We start from the raw sequence: 20,514 nt of genomic DNA, 5'->3' as shown, positions 1-20,514 counted from the left end.
GAAGGGGAGAAGTTAGGTTCCGAATTTCTACCACACCAACAGGAGCCATGAGTGGCAGTTGCACTGCTCTTTTTAGGCATTCTTTGGGAGGTTCCAATACTTATTGGACCCGGGGAATTTCATGCCTTGCTGATTTTTTCTGCATAGTTAATCTTGTTCTTATTGGGATTTCCTAGGTCTTGTTAATTACTTTGTTCTTCCATTTATTATTGGCTGACTTTTGTTTCCAGATGGAATTTTCTTCTCCAACAAGTCTTCTTCCACCAAAGGATCCAAATCTTGAGTCCATAAAAGAAAGCCAATTTCTTATTTCTGAAGAATATAGCAAAACTGTTTGAGATAGAAAGGACAAGCATATTACTGAAGTTAGATATATTTTAAAATGCACCTACTTTGTCATTTCCCTACTGATTGGTTCTAGGAAGGAAAAGTGAGGCATGATCCTAGTGAAGCTTGATGGAATATTAGTTATGTGCCGCAAGGGGCACTTTGGACTTTTCTTTCTTTTTTATATTGTATGGCCACACTAATCTATAAATATAAAGTCTAGTGCCGCCAGCACAACTTTTTGGCTCTCAACATTTTCTTCCCTTCCTCTTCTCTTCTCCTTCTTCTCTCTTCTCTTCTTCTTCTATCTTACTGAAATCATGGTATCAGAGCAGGGTTGTGCTCTGTAATTTTTTTTTCTTTGGTCAAAGCCATCCTTTATGCTTACTGGACTGAGAATGGAGAAAACAAGTCTGTCCTGTACCTGAGAACTCTCTGGCTGCAACTTCCTCACTTGTTTCTGGGATGAAACTCAACTGTAGTGATTCCAGAGGCTGGTTGATGACTGTTTGGATCTTTCTAAGAGGTCAGTTGTTCCCTTTCTCTTCATTTTCTTATTCTTCTTGGACTGGAAAACCCAGAATCCTCTCAGACTGAGCAGGGACAGGATTTAAACCTTGTTTTCTTTTGGTTCTTGGTACTGTTACCAAGAACAGGTTAAGGTTTGTCTTAACCGAATGGTATAGGGAAATTTAACCCTTCTCTGTGGGTCGAATGATCCAGAAACCTGTGTACGTGTGGAATTGTTCTGTAGGTCATGAGTGACCTGGTTCAGCTGGCTGGTATAGCAGCAGTATATTGATGTTTGTGGCTTATATTAGCCTTGGAGAGGTCTGTTAGACCTGTGACAGTGTTCATCCGGCTGGTACAGCAGCATGTATTGATGTTTGTGGCTTATATTAGCCTTGGAAAGGTCTTTTAGACCTGTGAAAGTGTGTTATAGCGAGGACTGCGCTTGTGTTCTAGCAGTTAGAAACACTTAAAGTGAGGGCTGTGTAGTCCTTTGTGTGTGTGGACTGGAGGCCCTTTTTTTCTTGGAAGTGTTACCCATGAATTCTGAAGATTCTGCAACCTCAGGAACCACCACAAATTAGGGCGGAATGAACAGTGGTCATGATTCCTTAAATTTCTCAATGACTATTACTCCCTTTGCATGAAAGAAATTACTTGGCATGGCTATGTTAATATTTTTAACTTGTTTTGGTATGATTGTAGATCATGTGAGTGCACACAACACATATTAGGCTAGCTTAGCAGTTCTTAATTCTCATAGTAAGGTAGGAGACTTTGGTGGTTGCCTCCACATTTCATATGTTAGAGGATTGTATTTATGTCATTTGGGTTACAAGAGGCAATCATTTATTGGGTAACTTGGTTTTACCATTGTTTGTTAGAATTTCTGTCTTATATTTTGTAGGGTTGCAAGAAAGTCCTGTCACCATGGTAATTCATTGAAAACAAATCACCCAGGTTTGCATTGCATTCGGTGATTGATTTTTCACTTGAACCAATTGCTTAACACCAAGTCTCTTTGGTTGGTTTGTCACAGTTGACCGAACCAAGAAAGAATAACTTTATATTAAAGGAAGTAAAAGTACAAGACTGCCCTTACATAAGAAAGTAAAATAAGATAAGGTACAGAGATGTCTAGTATAAATACTACACTACATGATATAATAGAAAAAGTACAAAGACAAAATCACTCCTCATCTCTACAGGTGCATGTCATCAAAGTTTTTCACTGGTTGAAGGAAGGTGTTGTTAATAATGGCCCTTGTAGTAAATTCAAGAGGATTTACAAGAGGAAGAGATTAAGAGCCAAATCTAGAACACAGCATTTGGCAAAAACCAGCAAAGATTCGAATTTTTTGGAAGGTGACACAGACAAGAGGGCTTCAAAACTAACCTTGGGAAATCAAGAAGAAGAAGGTTTACCAAGGGATAAGAGGTTGGAGGGGGTTAAGGAAAATTTAGTCGAAAAGATTGTAGAAAGGGAAGAGATTGTTGAACAGGGAAGCACTGATAGAGTGAGGAAAGTATAACAGAATATTGATCTGGAAAGAAAAATAGTGAAGTTCAAGTTTGCAATATTTTAGGCTTATCTATTCTGAGAGGGGAGGAATTTGCAAGAAAGGTGTTCTGGGAATTTGAAGAGAGATCAAGTGAAAAAATAAGGCTTTAAGGGGTAGAGTTGTTTGGTGAAAGGGGCTAACCCTCATTGATGGTTTGGGGTTCTTATGGGGTTTTGACTTGGTTTTTTTTTTGTCTTGTTTTTTTTTTTCAGTGGGCCTTATTTTCTTTGTTTGTAAGGATTGGGACAGAATTTTTTGTATCTGTAAATTTTGTAGGGTCTGGAGGTGTGTTCTTGGATTTTGTTCTTTTTGGGTGATATCTTATCACCCGTGCATAACTGCTTTCTCCTCTTTCTCTAATAAATTTTATTTATGTATTTACCTCCAAAAAATGTCAAGTGCTGAAACTGAGTATAAAGATATGGTCCATGAGGTTTTGGAATTGATATGGTTGAATGCCTTGCTAAATGAGTTGGGGATCAATTCTGAGAGACTAAATGAAACTGTATTTTGATAATCAGGTTGTCACAAGTATTCTTCTCCTAATATTTATGACTGATGATCTCATAGTTGTCCTATAAAGCTTCCTATTAAGTTTGAATTCTATGCACTAATTGCACAATACACATGAAGTATCTCTTCATTCTTCCAACTTTAGTTCTATGGGAAAGATCATCTCTCTCTGTGGATAGTTGATCCTGTTGGTTCGGCTGTCTTAATTTGTATGTTTATCTTTGTTGGGTCTAAGTCATTAGTTATTGGGCCTTAGTTACTGGGCATAATCTTATTTAGTGTTTATTTTGACTAGGTGTCCCATCACTAATCAGGGGCATTCTCGTCTATTTATGTAACATTATGTAATGTTCTTATATATAATAGATTAGGGCTGGCTGAGGATTATTCTGCCGCCCATCTCATATCTTCTTCTTCTTCTTCCTCTTCTCTCATTCGACAGCCCTATTTCAGCAAACATGGTATCAGAGCACTAATCTTTCAACTGGTTACTGCAGCCGCCTCTTCTTCTACTCGTAGTTAACTCTCAAATCTTTCTTTTTGGTTGCTGCAAAGAAACACTAGGGTTGATTGTAGAACACATCTAGACCTACATCTAGGGTTTCCCTTGGTTGTAGGGCCCAAGGGGAGTTAGACCCAGAGGCTGATGCCCTAATAGACGCAGTACAACAGACTGTAGCCATTCGGCTAAGATAGATCTGTGTAGAACAGATCTAGGCGGAAGGACTAATCTCAGCAGTCCTAGAACTGTTCGTGGGTGAGGTTATAACCTGCGATAGCAGTGCTTAGCACACAGTAGAAACCAACACAGCAAGTTGCAGGCTGCGGCAGCAGTGATTAGAACACAGCAGAAGGTAGCACAACAGAGTATAATCTGTGACAGCAGTAATTAGGGCACAATGTGCAGGACTGAGTTTACAGTGCAGCAAGTTCCATAAGTGTGAAACAGTTCACTATATATTGCGTTTACAGTCTTGACATTTACGAGTAAGTGAAGATGTCTTCCATATCCGGGGAAGTGTCTTCTAGAGATGTTAGGGCTTGTGGGAGGTCTCCTAATCTGGAGAATCCAAATCTGCACAGCCTACAGATCACAAGTGTGTTGGATGAATACAACTTCAGAGAATGGTCTGTCTCAGCCATGCTTTTCATCACATCCCGGGAACTCACTGGTTACTTGGACGGGCAGAAGAAGGAACCAGAAGTGGGGAGTGCTGAATATGCAGCTTGGCGCAAGGAGAATGCTACAGTTATGTCCTGGCTACTTGCCTCGATGACTCCAAGAGTAGCTAGGACTGTTCAACATTTCTCCACGGCTGCCAAGATATGGGAAAAAGTTTCTAAAACCTATGGGCAGAAAAAGAATAATGCCAGAATTTACAGACTGAATCAAGACATTGCTGCCTTGAGGCAAGGAGATATGAGCGTTGCAACATATTTTACTACACTAGAGGGACTATGGGAAGAGTTAGATCACCACCTTATTATTGATTGGGAGAGTGCCGGAGACAAGGAAAAGCATGACAAACAAATTGAAGAGGGTAGAGCATTTAAGTTTCAGGCTGGCCTAGATCCTATATATGAGAGCATAAGGTCCCAAATTCTGGGAAGGGATGAAATGCCAGACTTACGTCATGTTTACTACCTTGTGAGGAATGAAGAGGTGAGAAGAAAAGAGATGCAGGTTGATACTCAAACAAAACTAGCTGAACAGTCTGTGGAACATTCGGCCCTAATCTCTACAAATCAAAGGGGAAACAGGCACTCTGACAAGAGACATCTGAAGTTCACCCACTGTGGAGGGGAAAGGCATGTGAAAGAGACCTGTTGGGCTCTCCATCCGCATCTAAAGCCAGCTGCATTGAGGAAAGATAAGAAGCATCTGAAGGGTCAATCTGCAAGTGTGAATCTGACTACGGGTCAAAGTGATGATGGTTCAAAACACTCATCTACAGTTACTTCTTCTTCCATGGGACAGACTACTAATTCCCCTTGAACCGGGTCCTTGGTTTTACTACCGATGAGGTAGAGGTACTTGGCCGGGCCCTAGCCCGTCTAAGGACCAATTCTCTTCCATCCTCCTCCCTTGCCATATCAGGTATTGTCTCTGCCTTTAGTGCAACTAGTACTATTGATCCTGCCTCTTGGATTATTGATTCTGGTGCAACTGACCACATGACACACATGTCTTCTCTATTTTCTTCCTATCATTTAATGTCTGGCCAAAATAAAATGAGGGTTGTTGATGGTTCTCTCTCTACCATCTCTGGGAAAGGAGTGGTTGACCTAAGCAAGGACCTCTCACTCAAATCTGTCTTGCATGTTCTCAATCTTTCTTCAAATCTCTTATCTGTTTCAAAGCTTACCAAAAATTTGAATTGTAGCATAACCTTTTTTCCTACTCATGGTGTCTTTCAGGACAGATTGACGAAGAGAACGATTGGGAGCGGTCATGAGTGTGGAGGTCTCTACTACCTTGATGCAGACATCAGTTCGGCCTTGCAAACATCTGCTACTTGTAGTCAGTCCAATGTGGAGTCAATAGCTAGGTTACATCTGTGGCATGCTAGGCTAGGTCATTTACCTTTTTCATCATTGGAAGTGTTGTTTCCAGAATTATTCAAAGGTGTTTCAAGTCAAGAGTTAGTTTGTGAAGTCTGTCAACTATCAAACCAATGTAGAACTGTTTATTCAACTTCGAGTAATGAAATTCGAGCTTCTTTTGACTTAGTCCACTCTAATGTTTGGGGCCCCTCTCCCATTATTTCTGTTGATGGCTTTCGATACTTTATCAGTTTTATTGATCACTATTCTCGATGCACATGGATCTACTTATTAAAAGCACGAGAAGAAGTGTCGCGGGTAACCATGACATTTTGCAAAATGATTGAAACACAATTTGGTACGAAGGTCAAACAATTCAAGTCAAATAATGCTGCAGAATACTTTGAAAGGTCCTTGAATCTGTTTATGGAGGATGATGGAATGATTCATCAGTCATCTTGTGCTAGTACCCCCCAACAGAATGGGGTTGTTGAGCGCAAGAATAGGCACCTGCTGGAGACTGCTCGAGCCTTACTATTTCAGCACAAAGTTCCAAAAAACTATTGGTCTAAGCAACCCTTACTGCATCATATCTGATAAATCGAATGCCATCCAAGGTATTGGGGATCAAAACTCCTTTCTCTGTTCTTTGCCCTCATCTTCCTGACTTTTCTCTTCCACCGAGAGTCTTTGGTTGTGTATGCTTTATACATGTCAAGGATCCGAAGAAGACCAAATTGGACCCTAGGGCTACAAAGGGAATCTTTTTGGGGTACTCCCCTACTCAGAAGGGATACAAGTGTTATGATCCAGTCACCAAGAAAAAATATGTCACAAAGGATGTGGTATTCTTTGAGTCTCAATCCTATTTTCATTCTTCCCAGAATCCTCTTCAGGGGGAGACTAGTGGGATGGAAGAGGATTCTTCTGTTCCTCCATTCTTTGTACCTCTCTCTACCTCAGGCCTTCCATCGTCTCCTCCTGATCCACCTAGTTGTGGTATCCCAGGTGAATCTAGTGAGGCTCCCATTGTACCAGCTACTACTAGTGATGTTGCAAATATTACTGAAGATTCCAACAGGCTGCAAAGAGATATCAGAATCACCTACAACAGAAGGAAGAAGGGTCCTCTAACTCATGACAGCAACCAACTGGACTCGAATCAACCTGTCTCAGAAACTCAAGGTAATCCTATTAGTTCCTCTGACTTGGATCTTCCTATTGCCCTTCGTAAGTCTACTCGTTCTTGTACTATCAGACACCCCATTGCTGATTTTGTGTCTTACTCAATTTGTCTCCTCGTTATTGTTCTTTTGTGTCTGCTCTCTCTTCTGTGCATGTTCCTACCAGGTATTCTAAGGCAGTATTTGACCCAAAATGGAAAGAGGCTATGGACGAAAAAATGAAGGCCTTAATGAAAGCAAGGACTTGGGAATTAGTGAATCTACCAGAAGGGAAAGGCACTGTTGGATGCAAGTGGGTGTTCACTGTGAAGCATAGGGAGGACGGATCCATTGAGAGGTACAAGGCTAGACTGGTAGCAAAAGGGTTTACTCAAAAAGAAGGGATTGACTACAAAGAAACCTTTGCTTCGGTGGCAAAACTCAACACAATCCGAGTTCTATTATCATTAGCTGCAAATTTCTCATGGGAGCTACATCAGTTGGACGTGAAGAATGCTTTCTTGAATGGCGACCTGCATGAAGAGGTGTTCATGGATCCTCCACCAGGTTATGGTTTTGGCAAGAAGGTATGTAGACTGAGAAAAGCCCTATATGGCCTTAAGCAGTCCCCTCGAGCTTGGTTTGAGAAGCTATGTGGGGTCATGAAGAAAGGGGGTTACACTCAAAGTGGGGCAGATCATACCCTATTCATAAGGAAGAGAAATGGCAAACTTACGGCACTTATTGTCTATGTGGATGATATGGTAATTACAGAGGATGATCAGGAAGAGATTAAAAGACTAAAGGAGGTTTTGGTTGCTGAATTTGATATCAAAGACCTGGGCCAACTGAGATACTTTCTTGGGATTGAAGTTGCAAGGTCCAAAGAGGGCATCTATATATGTCAGCGGAAATACATCATTGATCTTCTTCAAGAGACAGGCATGATGGGGTGTAGGCCAGCAGATACTCTAATAGAACAGAATCATGGTCTACAGGAGTCAGTAGGAGAGGACTACCTTGATAAGGAAAGATACCAAAAGCTGGTGGGGAAGTTGATTTACCTGTCCCTCACTCGCCCTGACATTGCTTATGCTGTACATGTTGTCAGTTAGTTCATGCACACTCCTAAAATCCCTCACATGAAAGCTGTGGAAAGGATCCTCAAGTATTTGAAGTCTTGCCCGAGGAAAGGGATTCTGTTCAGGAAAAACTGTAAAATTGAAGTTGAAGGATATACTGATGCAGATTGGGCTGGCTCTGTTGGGGACAGGAAGTCTACTTCTGGGTACTGCACCTTTGTTGGAGGAAATTTAGTTACATGGAGGAGTAAAAAACAAAATGTGGTTGCTAGATCTAGTGCAGAGGCCGAATACCGAGCTATGGCTCATGGTGTTGCTGAACTTTTATGGCTTAAGATCCTGCTTGGTGAACTTGGAATAAAGATTGAGTGTCCTCTCAGGTTGTACTGTGACAACAAGGCTGCCATCAACATTGCAAATAACCCAGTGCAACATGATAGAACGAAACATATTGAGATAGACCGTCACTTTGTTAGAGAAAGAATTGTCTCAGGAGAACTCTACATTCCTTATACTCCCTCCGAGATGCAGATTGCAGATGTTTTGACTAAAGGGCTAGCTACAGTGAAATTCGTGGACTTACTTGGCAAGCTAAATGTTAGAATGCTCGAGTCAAGGGTATTTTGGTCATTCTGGATTATCTGCTTGAGAGTGAAAGGTCTATTGTATCTGAGTTTAAGTTATGTGTCCCATCTTCTATGAGGGACAAAATGGTCTTTCCTGTAACTCTATGTTTTTTTGAATAAATACAAGTGGGTCAGCTAGGGGAGATAGATTTGGTCTCTCTTCTAGTCTGGCCGAACCTTTCTTTCTTCTTCTTCTTCTTCTTCTTCTTCTTCTTCTTCTTTCTCTTTTCTTTCTTCTTCTCTACTTCAACCTAGAATCTGGTAGAGTTTACTAACATGGTATCAGAGCTGTAAGGTCGTATCCTCATTTCTTTCTTGCTGCTGTTCTCCTTCTGGGTTCGCTGCCAACTTTCACAGTCATCTTCTTCCTTTTTTGACTGACCTGAGTGGAGGTTCGATAAGGGGCTGAAAAGGAGCTGTCGTTTTGTGGGCCTGGAGGTGAGGATGCCTCCCGTTATTGCTGTGGTGGTCGTTGGAGTGGTATACTAAACCCTCTATTCAGTATCGAAGAGGGCTGAATGTGGACAGGTATGAACACTACTGTTGTTTGTCCAAGGGACTGTGAATGTTTCTTTTTTTTTTGTTTGTTTCAAAAGTTGGTTGTGGTGGTGGTGCTCAGTGTGACTGATATGCATCTCAGTTGTGTTCCTCTGCATTTCCCTTCGTATGTATGTTGAAAGAAGAGTTGTCGACTGCTGAAGTTCACAACAGCAGTAGATTGGTGGTGGTTGTGTCGTGGTGATTGGTGTATCTATGTTTCAAAAATATTTAAAAGTGATCTCCTATACCTTGTGTGTAATCAGTTCTGCAGTGTGCAGCCCAAGTGTTTGATGTGAGGACTGAGTGATTTCAGTCTTAGTGTGTTGATGGTGAATGGTTCTGCAGTGTGCAGCCCAGGTGTTTGATGTGAAGACTGAGTGATTTCAGTCTTAGTGTGTTGATGGTGAATGGTTTGCAGTGTGCAGCCCAGGTGTTTGATGTGAAGACTGAGTGATTTCAGCCTTAGTGTGTGGTGTGTAATGTGTATTTAAAGAAGCTGGAATTGGTGGTGTTATAAGTGAGATAAGTCTTGTGAAAGAGTGGGAGGTTGTGTTGTATATTTGAAGGTAAAATAATTAAGATGGCTTCAATTGAAAATGGGAATGATAACAAAACAGTTGTAATGCTTTCTCCAGACTATCTAAGTGTTCAAATGACATCCATCAAGTTGAATGGTGAGAATTATGTACCATGGGCAAAATCTGTGGAGGTGTTCTTGAAGGCCAAGAGAAAGGTAAAACATGTAAGAGAGGAGAAGCCTCCCTCTGATTCCCCTGGGATCAGTGACTGGGAACAAGTAGATGCACAGATAATGACATGGCTCTGGAACAGCATGGAACCAAAGATTAGTGTGAACTTCATGTTCCTAGATACAGCTAGGGAAATCTGGGATCATGCTAAGAAGTTGTACTCTGGACAAGACAATACAAATAGGGTGTATCAGTTGTACCAAGAGTATTTCAATTTGAAGCAAGGGAGTCAAAGCTTAGAAGAGTACTATGCAAGTTTGAGGAACATTCGTAATGAGCTTAATGTGTATCATCCTCTAACATCAGATGTTCAGATCCAACAACAGCAACGTGAGCAGCTTGATGTGACAAGGTTTCTTGTGGGGTTGAAGGCTGAGTATGAGCCAGTCAGAGCACAAATATTGGGAGGATCTGCTCTTCCCTCACTTGAAGAAGTTTTTGCTCGTCTTAAGAGAACATCCATTGAGTCGGTAGAACATTCTTCTCTCTCTAACAGATCTGGTTTGGTAGTGACTAAAGGGGGTGGTCGTGGAAATAGAAGTGGTGGTGTCAGGAGTGGACTCCCAAGCAACCGTGGTGGTCACATGTTTAGCAGGGCTAGTGGTCGGACTGGAGGTTGAGACTCAGGGGGAGGTCGGGGAAGAGGAAGGAGTTATACTCAGAGAAAGTGTACACATTGTGGTTTAGAGGGGCACACAGTTAATTTCTGCTATGATTTGCGTGGTACACCCAACACTTGGGCTAACCATGCTAGGACTAAGGGTAGTGACACAATTACTGAAAGTCAGCAAATTGACCCAATCCCCTCCACATCTACTTGTGCTTCTGAGAAGGAAATGGTGAGTGTACCACGTGCAGTATATGAGCAGTTCATTCAAACATCTCAGCAGAACACCGCTACACTTGCCCATTCAGGTATGGCTTGCTTAGCTTCCAAAGACTCACACTGGATCATTGACTCCGGGGCCTCGGACCATATGTCTGGGACTCATGATGTATTTTCTTCCCTTTCCCACTCCTCCACACCTCAAACAGTTACACTTGCTAATGGTTCTACATCTCCTATCTGTGGTGTTGGTGATGTTAATCACCCCTCATTGCCTTTATCATCTGTTTTATATGTTCCTAAGTTTCCTTTTAACCTTATGTCTGTCAGCAGATTAACCAAGTCTCTTAATTGTTCTGTAACCTTCTACCCTTCTTCTTGTGTGTTTCAGGATCTCAAGACAGGGAGGAAGATTGGTGGAGGGCATGAAGCAGGTGGATTATATTACCTTGATGGTGGTGGTCCTCCAGTAGCTTTTCAGTCATCTCTTACTCCTCTTCAGTGGCACTGCAGACTTGGTCATCCTTCTCTCAAGGCCTTGAAGTTACTGGTTCCTTCCTTGAGTCATCTTTCATCATTAGATTGTGAGTCATGTCAATTGGGTAAACATCATAGAGTCTCATTTAGTCCAAGAGTTGATAGTCGTGTCTCAAGTCCTTTCTCTTTAGTTCATTCCGATGTATGGGGTCCAATTAAAGTGGTGTCATACAATGGGTATAAGTATTTTGTAATCTTTGTTGATGACTTTTCAAGGATGACATGGATTTATCTTATGAAAGATCGTAGTGAGTTGTTCCCTATTTTTCAAAAATTTTATGCTGAAATACGCACTCAATTTGGTGTTCATATTAAAATCCTTCGCTCCGATAATGCCAAAGAATACAACTCTTCACCATTTCAGCAATACCTAGAACATCATGGGATCATTCATCAAACTTCTTGTGCCTACACCCCACAACAGAACGGTGTAGCTGAACGAAAAAATCGACATCTTCTTGAAACTGCTCGATCCTTGATGATTAATATGAATGTCCCAAAACATTTTTGGAGTGATGTTGTTCTTACATCCTGTTTTCTTATCAATCGGATGCCCATGTCAATCCTTGGAAGTCAATCCCCTTTCTCCGTGTTGTTTCCCACTTTATCTCCATTTCCTCTTACCCCAAGAATCTTTGGCTGTGTTTGTTTTGTTCAACACTTGGGGCCTGGGTTAGACAAGCTAGATGCTCGAGCTACTAAGTGTATCCTTCTTGGCTACTCAAGGACTTAGAAAGGGTATAAGTGTTATAACCCAAAATCCCATAAATCGTTTGTGTGCTCTGATGTCACCTTCTTTGAGTCAGTTCCGTTCTTCTCAGATGCTGGGGTCTCTTCCTCTCCCTCTGTGGTTCCCCTTCCTATACCTGTTGTGGACATCCTTCCAGTAGCTCCTGTTTCTACTGTAGAAGCACATCCTATGCCTGTTACTACTGGGAAGCCGCCAATCACTCAAGTGTATACCCGCAGAAGTGCATCGGGCCCTCCTCCACTTCAGCCCCTGTCGACAGATCCTGCTACTGCTCCTCCTTCAGATCCTGATCTTCCTATTGCTCTGCGAAAAGGTAAACGTACTTGTACTTCTCACCCCATTTCACACTATGTTTCTACTGCTCACCTTTCTGCTTCTCATTGCAAATTTATATCATTACTCTCATCTGTTCCCATTCCCAAGACTGTCCAGGAAGCTCTTGCCTCTCCAGGGTGGCGGCAAGCCATGGAAGAAGAACTCTCTGCTCTACAACATAATCACACATGGGAACTCACCGCTCTTCCTTCCGGTAAGCACACAGTTGGATGTAAATGGGTCTACACAGTGAAGTATCTTCTTGATGGCAGTATGGAGCGATTGAAAGCGAGGTTGGTGGCCAAGGGTTATTCTCAGATGTATGGTGTGGACTATATGGAGACATTTTCTCCTGTGGCTAAGATTGGTTCAGTTCGGGTGCTGATTTCATTAGCTGCTATGTATGATTGGCCTCTTGTACAACTTGACATCAAAAATGCCTTCCTGCATGGTGATCTAGTTGAGGAGGTGTATATGGAGCAACCACTAGGGTTTGTTGCTCAGGGGGAGTCTGGCAAAGTGTGTAGGCTCAAAAAGGCAATTTATGGACTGAAACAATCTCCACGTGCTTGGTTTGGCAGGTTCAGTGAAGTGATGAAAGCCTTTGGGATGAAACAATGTCAGGTTGATCATTCTGTGTTCAGCTATAACTCAAAGGATGGGAAAATCTTGCTAGTCGTGTACGTGGATGATATTGTCATAACTGGGAGTGATAGCAATGGAATCAACAGGCTGAAGAAATTCTTACAGGATCACTTCAATACGAAAGATCTGGGGAAGCTGAAATATTTCCTGGGAATAGAGGTTGCGAGGTCAAAACATGGGATCAACCTATGTCAGAGAAAATATGTTCTTGATCTACTTGAAGAAACAGGGTTGTTAGGTGCTAAACCAGCAGAAACTCCTATGGAACTCAATGCCAAGCTGAGTGTTGATGCGGGTGAAGAGTTTGATGATCCTGGAAGATACAGAAGGTTGGTGGGCAAATTGAACTACCTGACCATTACCCGACCAGATATATCATTTGCTGTGAGTGTGGTGATCCAGTTTATGCAACATCCTCTGGTTCCTCACTGGGAAGCTGTTCTGAGAATTGTTAGGTACCTAAAAGGTGCTCCAGGTCGTGGTTTGTTATACCAAAGTGGAGGAACTCTTGAGATAGTAGGGTACACAGATGCTGACTGGGTTGGTTCTATATCAGACAGGAGATCAACTACAGGGTATTGTACCTTCCTTGGTGGCAATCTTGTAACTTGGAAGAGCAAGAAACAAACAGTGGTGGCAAGAAGTAGTGCAGAAGCAGAGTACAGGGCTATGGCCCATACCACATGTGAGTTAGTATGGCTAAAGAACTTGCTTCAAGAGATGGGATTCTCAATTGACAAACCCATGAAATTATACTGTGATAACCAAGCTGCTGTTCACATCTCTTCCAATCCCGTCTTTCATGAGAGAACTAAGCATATCGAGGTTGATTGTCACTTTGTAAGAGATAAAGTAATAAGTGGGGTGATAACCACATCTCATGTGAGCTCAGGAAATCAGTGGGCAGATCTCCTCACAAAGGGATTGTCTCGGGGAAGAATAGATTACATTTGTAACAAGCTGGGACTATATAATATATACTCTCCAGCTTGAGGGGGAGTGTTAGAATGCTCGAGTCAAGGGTATTTTGGTCATTCTGGATTATCTGCTTGAGAGTGAAAGGTCTATTGTATCTGAGTTTAAGTTATGTGTCCCATCTTCTATGAGGGACAAAATGGTCTTTCCTGTAACTCTATGTTTTTTTGAATAAATACAAGTGGGTCAGCTAGGGGAGATAGATTTGGTCTCTCTTCTAGTCTGGCCGAACCTTTCTTTCTTCTTCTTCTTCTTCTTCTTCTTCTTCTTCTTCTTCTTCTTCTTCTTCTTCTTTCTCTTTTCTTTCTTCTTCTCTACTTCAACCTAGAATCTGGTAGAGTTTACTAACACTAAACATGATTGACATCCATGCTTAGCTTGAGGGGGAGTGTTGGTTCGGCTATCTTAATTTGTATGTTTATCTTTGTTGGGTCTTAAGTCATTAGTTATTGGGCCTAATCTTATTTAATGTTTATTTTGACTAGGTGTCCCATCACTAATTAGGGGCATTTTCGTCTATTTATGTAACATTATGTAATGTTCTTATATATAATAGATTAGGGCTGGCTGAGGATTATTCTGCCGCCCATCTCATATCTTCTTCTTCTTCTTCCTCTTCTTCTCTCATTCGACAGCCCTATTTCAGCAAACAGATCCAATATATCAAGATTGAGCACTTTGAGGAATCATTTGGCCATTGATTTTAACTAAATTCCTATTTTAATCCTATCTCTTCTAAAAATTATATCCCATATGTATCCTGTTAGAATGCTCGAGTCAGGGGTATTTTGGTCATTCTGGTGTATCTTCTTGAAAGTGAAAGGTCTATTGTATCTGAGTTTAAGTTATGTGTCCCATCTTCTATGAGGGACAAAATTGTCTTTCTTGTAACTCAAGTTTTATGAATAAAAGTCAAGTGGGTCGGCTAGGAGAGTGATTTTGAACATTCTCTCTTCTAGTATGGCCGAACACTCTTCTCCTCTCCCTTCTTCTTTCTCTTTTCTTTCTTCTTTCTTCTTCTCTACATTGACCTAGAATCAACTAGGGTTTATTCACATATCCCAATAAAAAGGGCCATTACTTGGTGTAATGGTAAAAAGGGCTGGCAAGAATGAGAATGTGGGTTGGAGTCTGAGAACAGTCACTTTGTGCAAAAAAAATGCCAAAGGTTAAGGACCATATCCAGTCTACCCCTCCCAAGGCCGCAGATAGCTAGGACCAGCATTAGGTAATGACTTTTTATGTATCCTAATAAAGGTAATACTATTTTTGATAAAAAATTATTCAATATATTCAGTTAACTTAGTTTTCTTGAAATCTTTTAGCTTCTAGTTTTTTTTTTATTGGAAACGGTAACTTCATTAATACAACTTAAGAATAACCTTCCAGAGTTAAGTACATCTGTCAACCCCTAAACAAGTGTTGATCCCCCAGTAATATTTCTTACAAAGCTGCCCAGAACGTTCTCTCCCTCACATTCCCTTGTTTAGCCAACATGTCAGATAAACCATTAGCTGATCTCCTTGTCCATTTGAAGCATGCACCAATCTTCCTTGTTGTGTTGAGGATTTCCCTTATGGGCTGTCTATAAATCCAGGCTCCCAACTTACCAGATTGCAGCCACTCAATCAACAATTTAGAGTCTCCCTCTATCTCAATTTGGTGTAACCCCAACTGTTTGGCATATCTTACACCTTGAAGCAAGGCCACCACCTCTGCTCTCAATGAGTCCCCCACTCCTTTTGGTCCTGAAAACATAGCCACAATTCTGCCATTTTCATCTTTGAATACTCCTCCTATACCTGAAGGGCCCGGGTTACCTCTAGAACTCGCATCAAAGTTCAATTTCACTCTTTGTTGTGTTGGTGAGGACCACAATTCCTGCACAATCAATCACATTATGTCTTCTAGAAACAAAATACACCATGGGACCTCCTTCAAATCTTGTTCTCATGCATAACCAATATAAAAATAAATAAATAAAATAAAATTCATTACCTTTGACGCAAGCCTCTTGAGACCATGAAATAGCTGGCCTTCTATCAAAATTTTTTTTTTCATGTTAATTGCTATTCCTTCATTTCTATCCTTCAGAATGACAATAGATCCATTCAAACTCCTGTATTACTCAATTTAGAGAGAGAAATGGTTCTGGTTTAAAGACAAAGGGGCTCATGTAATAGGTATTACCAAAAAATAAGGAACCAAACATATAAAAAAGTAGAAACATAATGTGTTAAATGTAAAACTCACCAAAAAGAATGAGCTTCCGGTATTGATAAAGACTAAGTTCAAAATCGTTCAAAATGTAGAACTAGTTCATCAACCATAGCTCCAATATGCTTACACTGAATTCATATTGTATTTGTCCTCAAGAACACATTTTGACTCTGGTTCACCCTTTTTGTCAGGGATTGCTTCCAAAAAATTTGATAAAGTCTATGCATGTTTCTTTCCTTGCGGGATGCTTCCGGTCAATACGCTTTGGCTTAGAAGAAGCTCATGGGTAACTAATTGTTTTATCCTACCTCAGCATTTAGTGGCTAAGTACTAGTATTTTGAATCCTATATTGCCATTTCATTGATATTTAATAAATTAAATCAGGAAAGGACAAGCTCTACAGTTTAACTGGTTATTTGAGAAAGGAGCTTTTGTTTTGCACTTTGATGGAACATTTTCAGTTGATTTCAGCAAGGTAAGAAAGTTTTTAACTCTTCAAGCTTTAAGGTATTTTTCTACAGAAAAGGATTCCAAAGGTTTGCACAGGAGTTTAAAGTTTCTCATATTGTTAGGTTGATGGAGCCGTTGAAAGTTTGAGCAGGGAGATTCTAACAATACAGGCAAAAGGTGACAAAGCTGCTGCAAGGTCACTTCTCCAGAAATATGGTATAATGACAAAACCATTGCAACTTGCAATGGAAAAATTAGAAAAGATTGAGGTATGGGACTGTACTTTTTTACTGATAATTAATACACATTTTAAGTTGGGAATTTTTGAACTCTTGAAGAGTACTAGAAAAAAGAAGCTTACCATCTATAAGATCAATACCGTGACACACAGTGCACAGATATAATTAAAACTAACATTTCAATAAATCTCCCATGAGAAATATGTCCTATGTAAAAGCCAGCATTATTGAATGATTAACCTTCTTGTTTTTATCTAAAGGAAATGAAGAAAATTGTTCAATAGTTCAGAGAAAGGCTACTGAGTTCAATGGATGTGGGCATTACGTCAAATTTATTCTTGATCTGACATTCTTAAGTTGAATACATGGACTGCGGCTTCTTAACCATAATGCATGTAGAATTTTGTTATATTTTTCCTCTTAATGATAGTTCCCTATCTATAATATCAAAATGGATTATCCTCTTCAAAATAGAATTAAAAGTGAGTTTTAAGGAAAAGGCAAATTTTCACTTTTTTACCATATGTTATAATTTAAAACCACTGAACAATTTTTTTCATTGTCTGATGAAAATCATCATTATTTTAGAAAGTAGCAACTGCCCTACTAGGGGCATTCTTGTATTCTTCACCTTTGTTATGTTTGATCTAATAAAACAGAGAAAGTAGCTGGGAGAGAGCTATGATCTCTTCTTCCAAAAGTCTCTCTTTCTTCTCTCTTCTCCCTTCTCCATTCTTCTTCCTTGCTGTTCCAGGTTTATTTGTACTATTTTTCCCTTGATTAAACACACTGTTTTAAAAGTGCAGGTAATTTTATAGTATAATTTGTTAAAACATATATAGGAGCCCCTCTATGAAAGCTTTTGCCAACAACTTCACACAAGCCATTAAGCTTCTATGTACTATGGCATCAACGACAAAAGAACAAATAATCCTTTGTCGCCATTATCAGTGTTCTTCCATGCTCCCATCCTTCGTAAAACCACGCACCTTATCAAGTCTCACTCCATTCTCCATCTCCAATTCCTCCTATCAACAAGATCAACACCACCGTCACCGCCCACAAGTCCCACTTCACTCTGTGCAATTAACCAAGAGGTGCTTCACAAATTCTTGAAGCGGCAACGGTTGTAGATGGGAGGGCCAGAGGTAGTTGCAGCGGCAACAGTGAGGTATCAGTAAAGTTACCAGGGAGGAAGGGGTGACCGATGTGGTTAAGTTGAAGAGTTTATTTTTAATAACAGTTGCATTGTACTAAGCTTCGTCATCTCTGTCTTCCATTAACATACTTGTCAGTATTTTATAACTTTGAATACAAGAGCTTTGAACAACTTCAACGACAATGTCTCGCCCCCCTCCTGTCAGAGAAGGAGACTGAATCGACCGGTGAGTAGACGTCACATCAGCGACGATGTGGTATTACATTGAAACAGGGAAGGTGAGGTCGATGGGGGGAAGAAGAATAAGAAGAAGAGCAGGAAGAAAGAGAGAGAGAGGGAGGATAGAGAGGGAGAGGAAAAAGAGAAATGAAAAGAAATCAAGTTGGGTTCGAGGCTCCTGATCGACAGTGCCACCTGTCATTCCCGAGATCTAGATTGAGCATTGGGTAGTGTTTTCTAACAGGCCCTCATTTTGAAAATTTATAGAAGAATGATGCGCAAAATAGTCTTTTTAATTCTTCAATTAATGGACAATGACAATAAGGAAGATTAGTCAATTGTCAGAAACAGTAGGGATACTTACGACAATACTAAAACAGTAAGGGTATAGTTAGTCAATTTCCTAAACCTTAGGGGTAGTTTAAGATGTATTCACCAACTTTGATATCCATTAGGCCCTGTTCGCTTTTTGGTAAGTTACTTACCTGGGTAAATGCAGTTTACCTAGGTAAGTTTTTCCTGGGAAACACTTACCCAAGTAAGTGCATTTACCCATGTTCTTTTATTTCTCATGTAAATAAGGTAATGCCCATTTTAACCATAAAAATCCATCATTAAAAAGGGCATTTTTGTCTCATTCAAGTGTTGACAACTTTCCCCCTAGGTGGGAAAGTTATTTACCCACCCAGGAGATGGGTATCACTTACCCGGGTCAGTGGTACCCAGGAAAATAAACTTTCCCTGGTCCCCACATAAATCTGAAAAAAGAACATACTCAACATAGGATTCTTGGTCAATGGGAACCAAAATCCCATTGACCAACTTTCCCCCCTCTCAAAATCCAAAAAAAAAAAACGCCCCCTTAGAAGTATGTACTTCTAATCCAAGATATGTGATAAGCTCTTTGGCATGGAGGGAAAATACCATCGGTATTGATGCTTCTTATACTCCATTATATGTGCATGGCAAGTGATATCTGGATTGTTCAAATGGTTCAAGCTGATAAAGTGAGCCGAATAGGGGTAGTTTTGTCATCTTATGTTTGTTAAGTAGTTTGCTTATGTGGCAGTTTTATTAGAGACCTCTGCCCCACACTTAAGTAAGGGTAGTTTAGTCTTTGTAAAGGTCATTAGAATCTAATAAGGATTAAGGGGGTCAACTTATGGGCAATCCATCAGATTTCGACAGACCCTTATTTTCTTTCTTCTTCTCTTCTTCTTCCTCTTCTTCTTCCTCTTCTTCTTCCTCTTCTTCTTCCTTCTCTTCCTGGTTCGGGTTACTGTAGCAGCATTCGAAACATGGTATCAGAGCCATGTTCCTAACCTACTTCAGTTGGTAAAGCACCTCAGCAGTGTTCGTGACTCTTCTTCCTTCGTTTCTGATCAGTCAATGGAGAGAACTGGTTCGCCCTAGGTCTGAAACATCACAGCTCGTCTCTCTCTGCTGCGCATAATCTTCTTCATCAAGAAAAGTGACTTCAGCAGTGAATGGTTGGTTGAAACTCTCAAAGGAAGGTCGGTTATCTCTTCTTCTTGTGTTGCTGGTATTTCTGGGTAGAAACCCTTCAAGAAGCTGTTAGTACTGATCAGAACCTAGAGAACTAGGTTCATTGTTGCCCTAGAACGGGCTGTGTGTACAGTAGCCGAATGGTGTAGGGGCTGCTGTAAGTTGTTGAGTGGTGTTAGGGCTGCTGTAAGTGGCCGAGTGGTGTAAGGTGTAATGCTGTGATATAGCTGAGTTTTTGTGGTTGTGTAGTGCCCTCTTAAAAATATTAAACTAGTCTGAACTGGGTGTAACAGGTTTGACTATGTTGTGGTGCTTGTGTTGCACAATCCTTATTGAGTGGTTGTAAGAGGGCTTACATGTGATTAGTGAGTGTTAAATTGATGCTTATGTGGTTTGTGGTGTTGTGAAATCAGCAGTAGTGTGAATAAGAACAAGGCGTGTGTACCCATTGTTGTGTTTAGGGGTTGTAGGTGCTGGAACATCAAATTTTGAATTACAGCAGTCAGCTTGTTGCTGAGAATTCAGGTTAGAGGCAACTGTGAAAGCGTACAATGGCAGCAATAGGAGATGGGTTTAATGATTAGAAACCTAGTGTGATGGTTTCCCCTGACTACCTAGGTGTACAGATGACCTCAATTAAACTGAATGGGGAGAACTATGTTCCATGGGCTAAATCAATGGAAGTTTTCCTCAAGGCAAAGAGGAAAGTGAAGCACATAAAAGATGAGAAACCATTGGCTGACTCCCCAGGGTTTGATGATTGGGAACAAGAAGATGCTCAAATCATGACTTGGCTATGGAACAGTATGGAACCCAAAATTAGTGCCAACTTCATGTTTCTTGATATGGCTAAGGATATATGGGAACATGCTAAGAAGTTGTATTCTGGACAAGATAATACAATAAGAGTATATCAACTTTATCAAGAGTACTTTGATTTGCAACAAGGAAACAAAACACTAGAAGAGTACTATGCCTGCATGAAGAATATAAGGAATGAACTCAATGTCTATCACCCCCTCACTCCAGATATCAAAGTTCAACAACAGCAAAGG

The 20,514-nt window shown here is 40.6% G+C and overlaps 1 protein-coding gene across 3 annotated transcripts in view; it reads left to right on the top strand.

Moving 5' to 3' along the window:
- Window positions 1-20,514, top strand: part of NUDT3 (nudix hydrolase homolog 3) — an 88,371-nt gene that overhangs the window by 62,490 nt on the left and 5,367 nt on the right. For all 3 annotated transcript variants that reach the window (XM_088957476.1, XM_088957475.1, XM_088957474.1), the window contains 3 exons: window positions 16,077-16,171; window positions 16,271-16,361; window positions 16,459-16,605. In XM_088957476.1, coding sequence (XP_088813602.1) covers window positions 16,077-16,171; window positions 16,271-16,361; window positions 16,459-16,605 — 333 coding nt within the window. The remainder of the gene's footprint in view (window positions 1-16,076; window positions 16,172-16,270; window positions 16,362-16,458; window positions 16,606-20,514) is intronic.

This window comes from Nelumbo lutea, chromosome 8, assembly GCF_056320005.1.
Source record: "Nelumbo lutea isolate HS-2025 chromosome 8, American lotus-T2T, whole genome shotgun sequence".
Lineage (NCBI taxonomy): Eukaryota > Viridiplantae > Streptophyta > Magnoliopsida > Proteales > Nelumbonaceae > Nelumbo > Nelumbo lutea.
The sequence above is the reverse complement of the archived record's forward strand: the minus strand, read 5'-3'. Positions and strand labels throughout refer to the sequence as shown.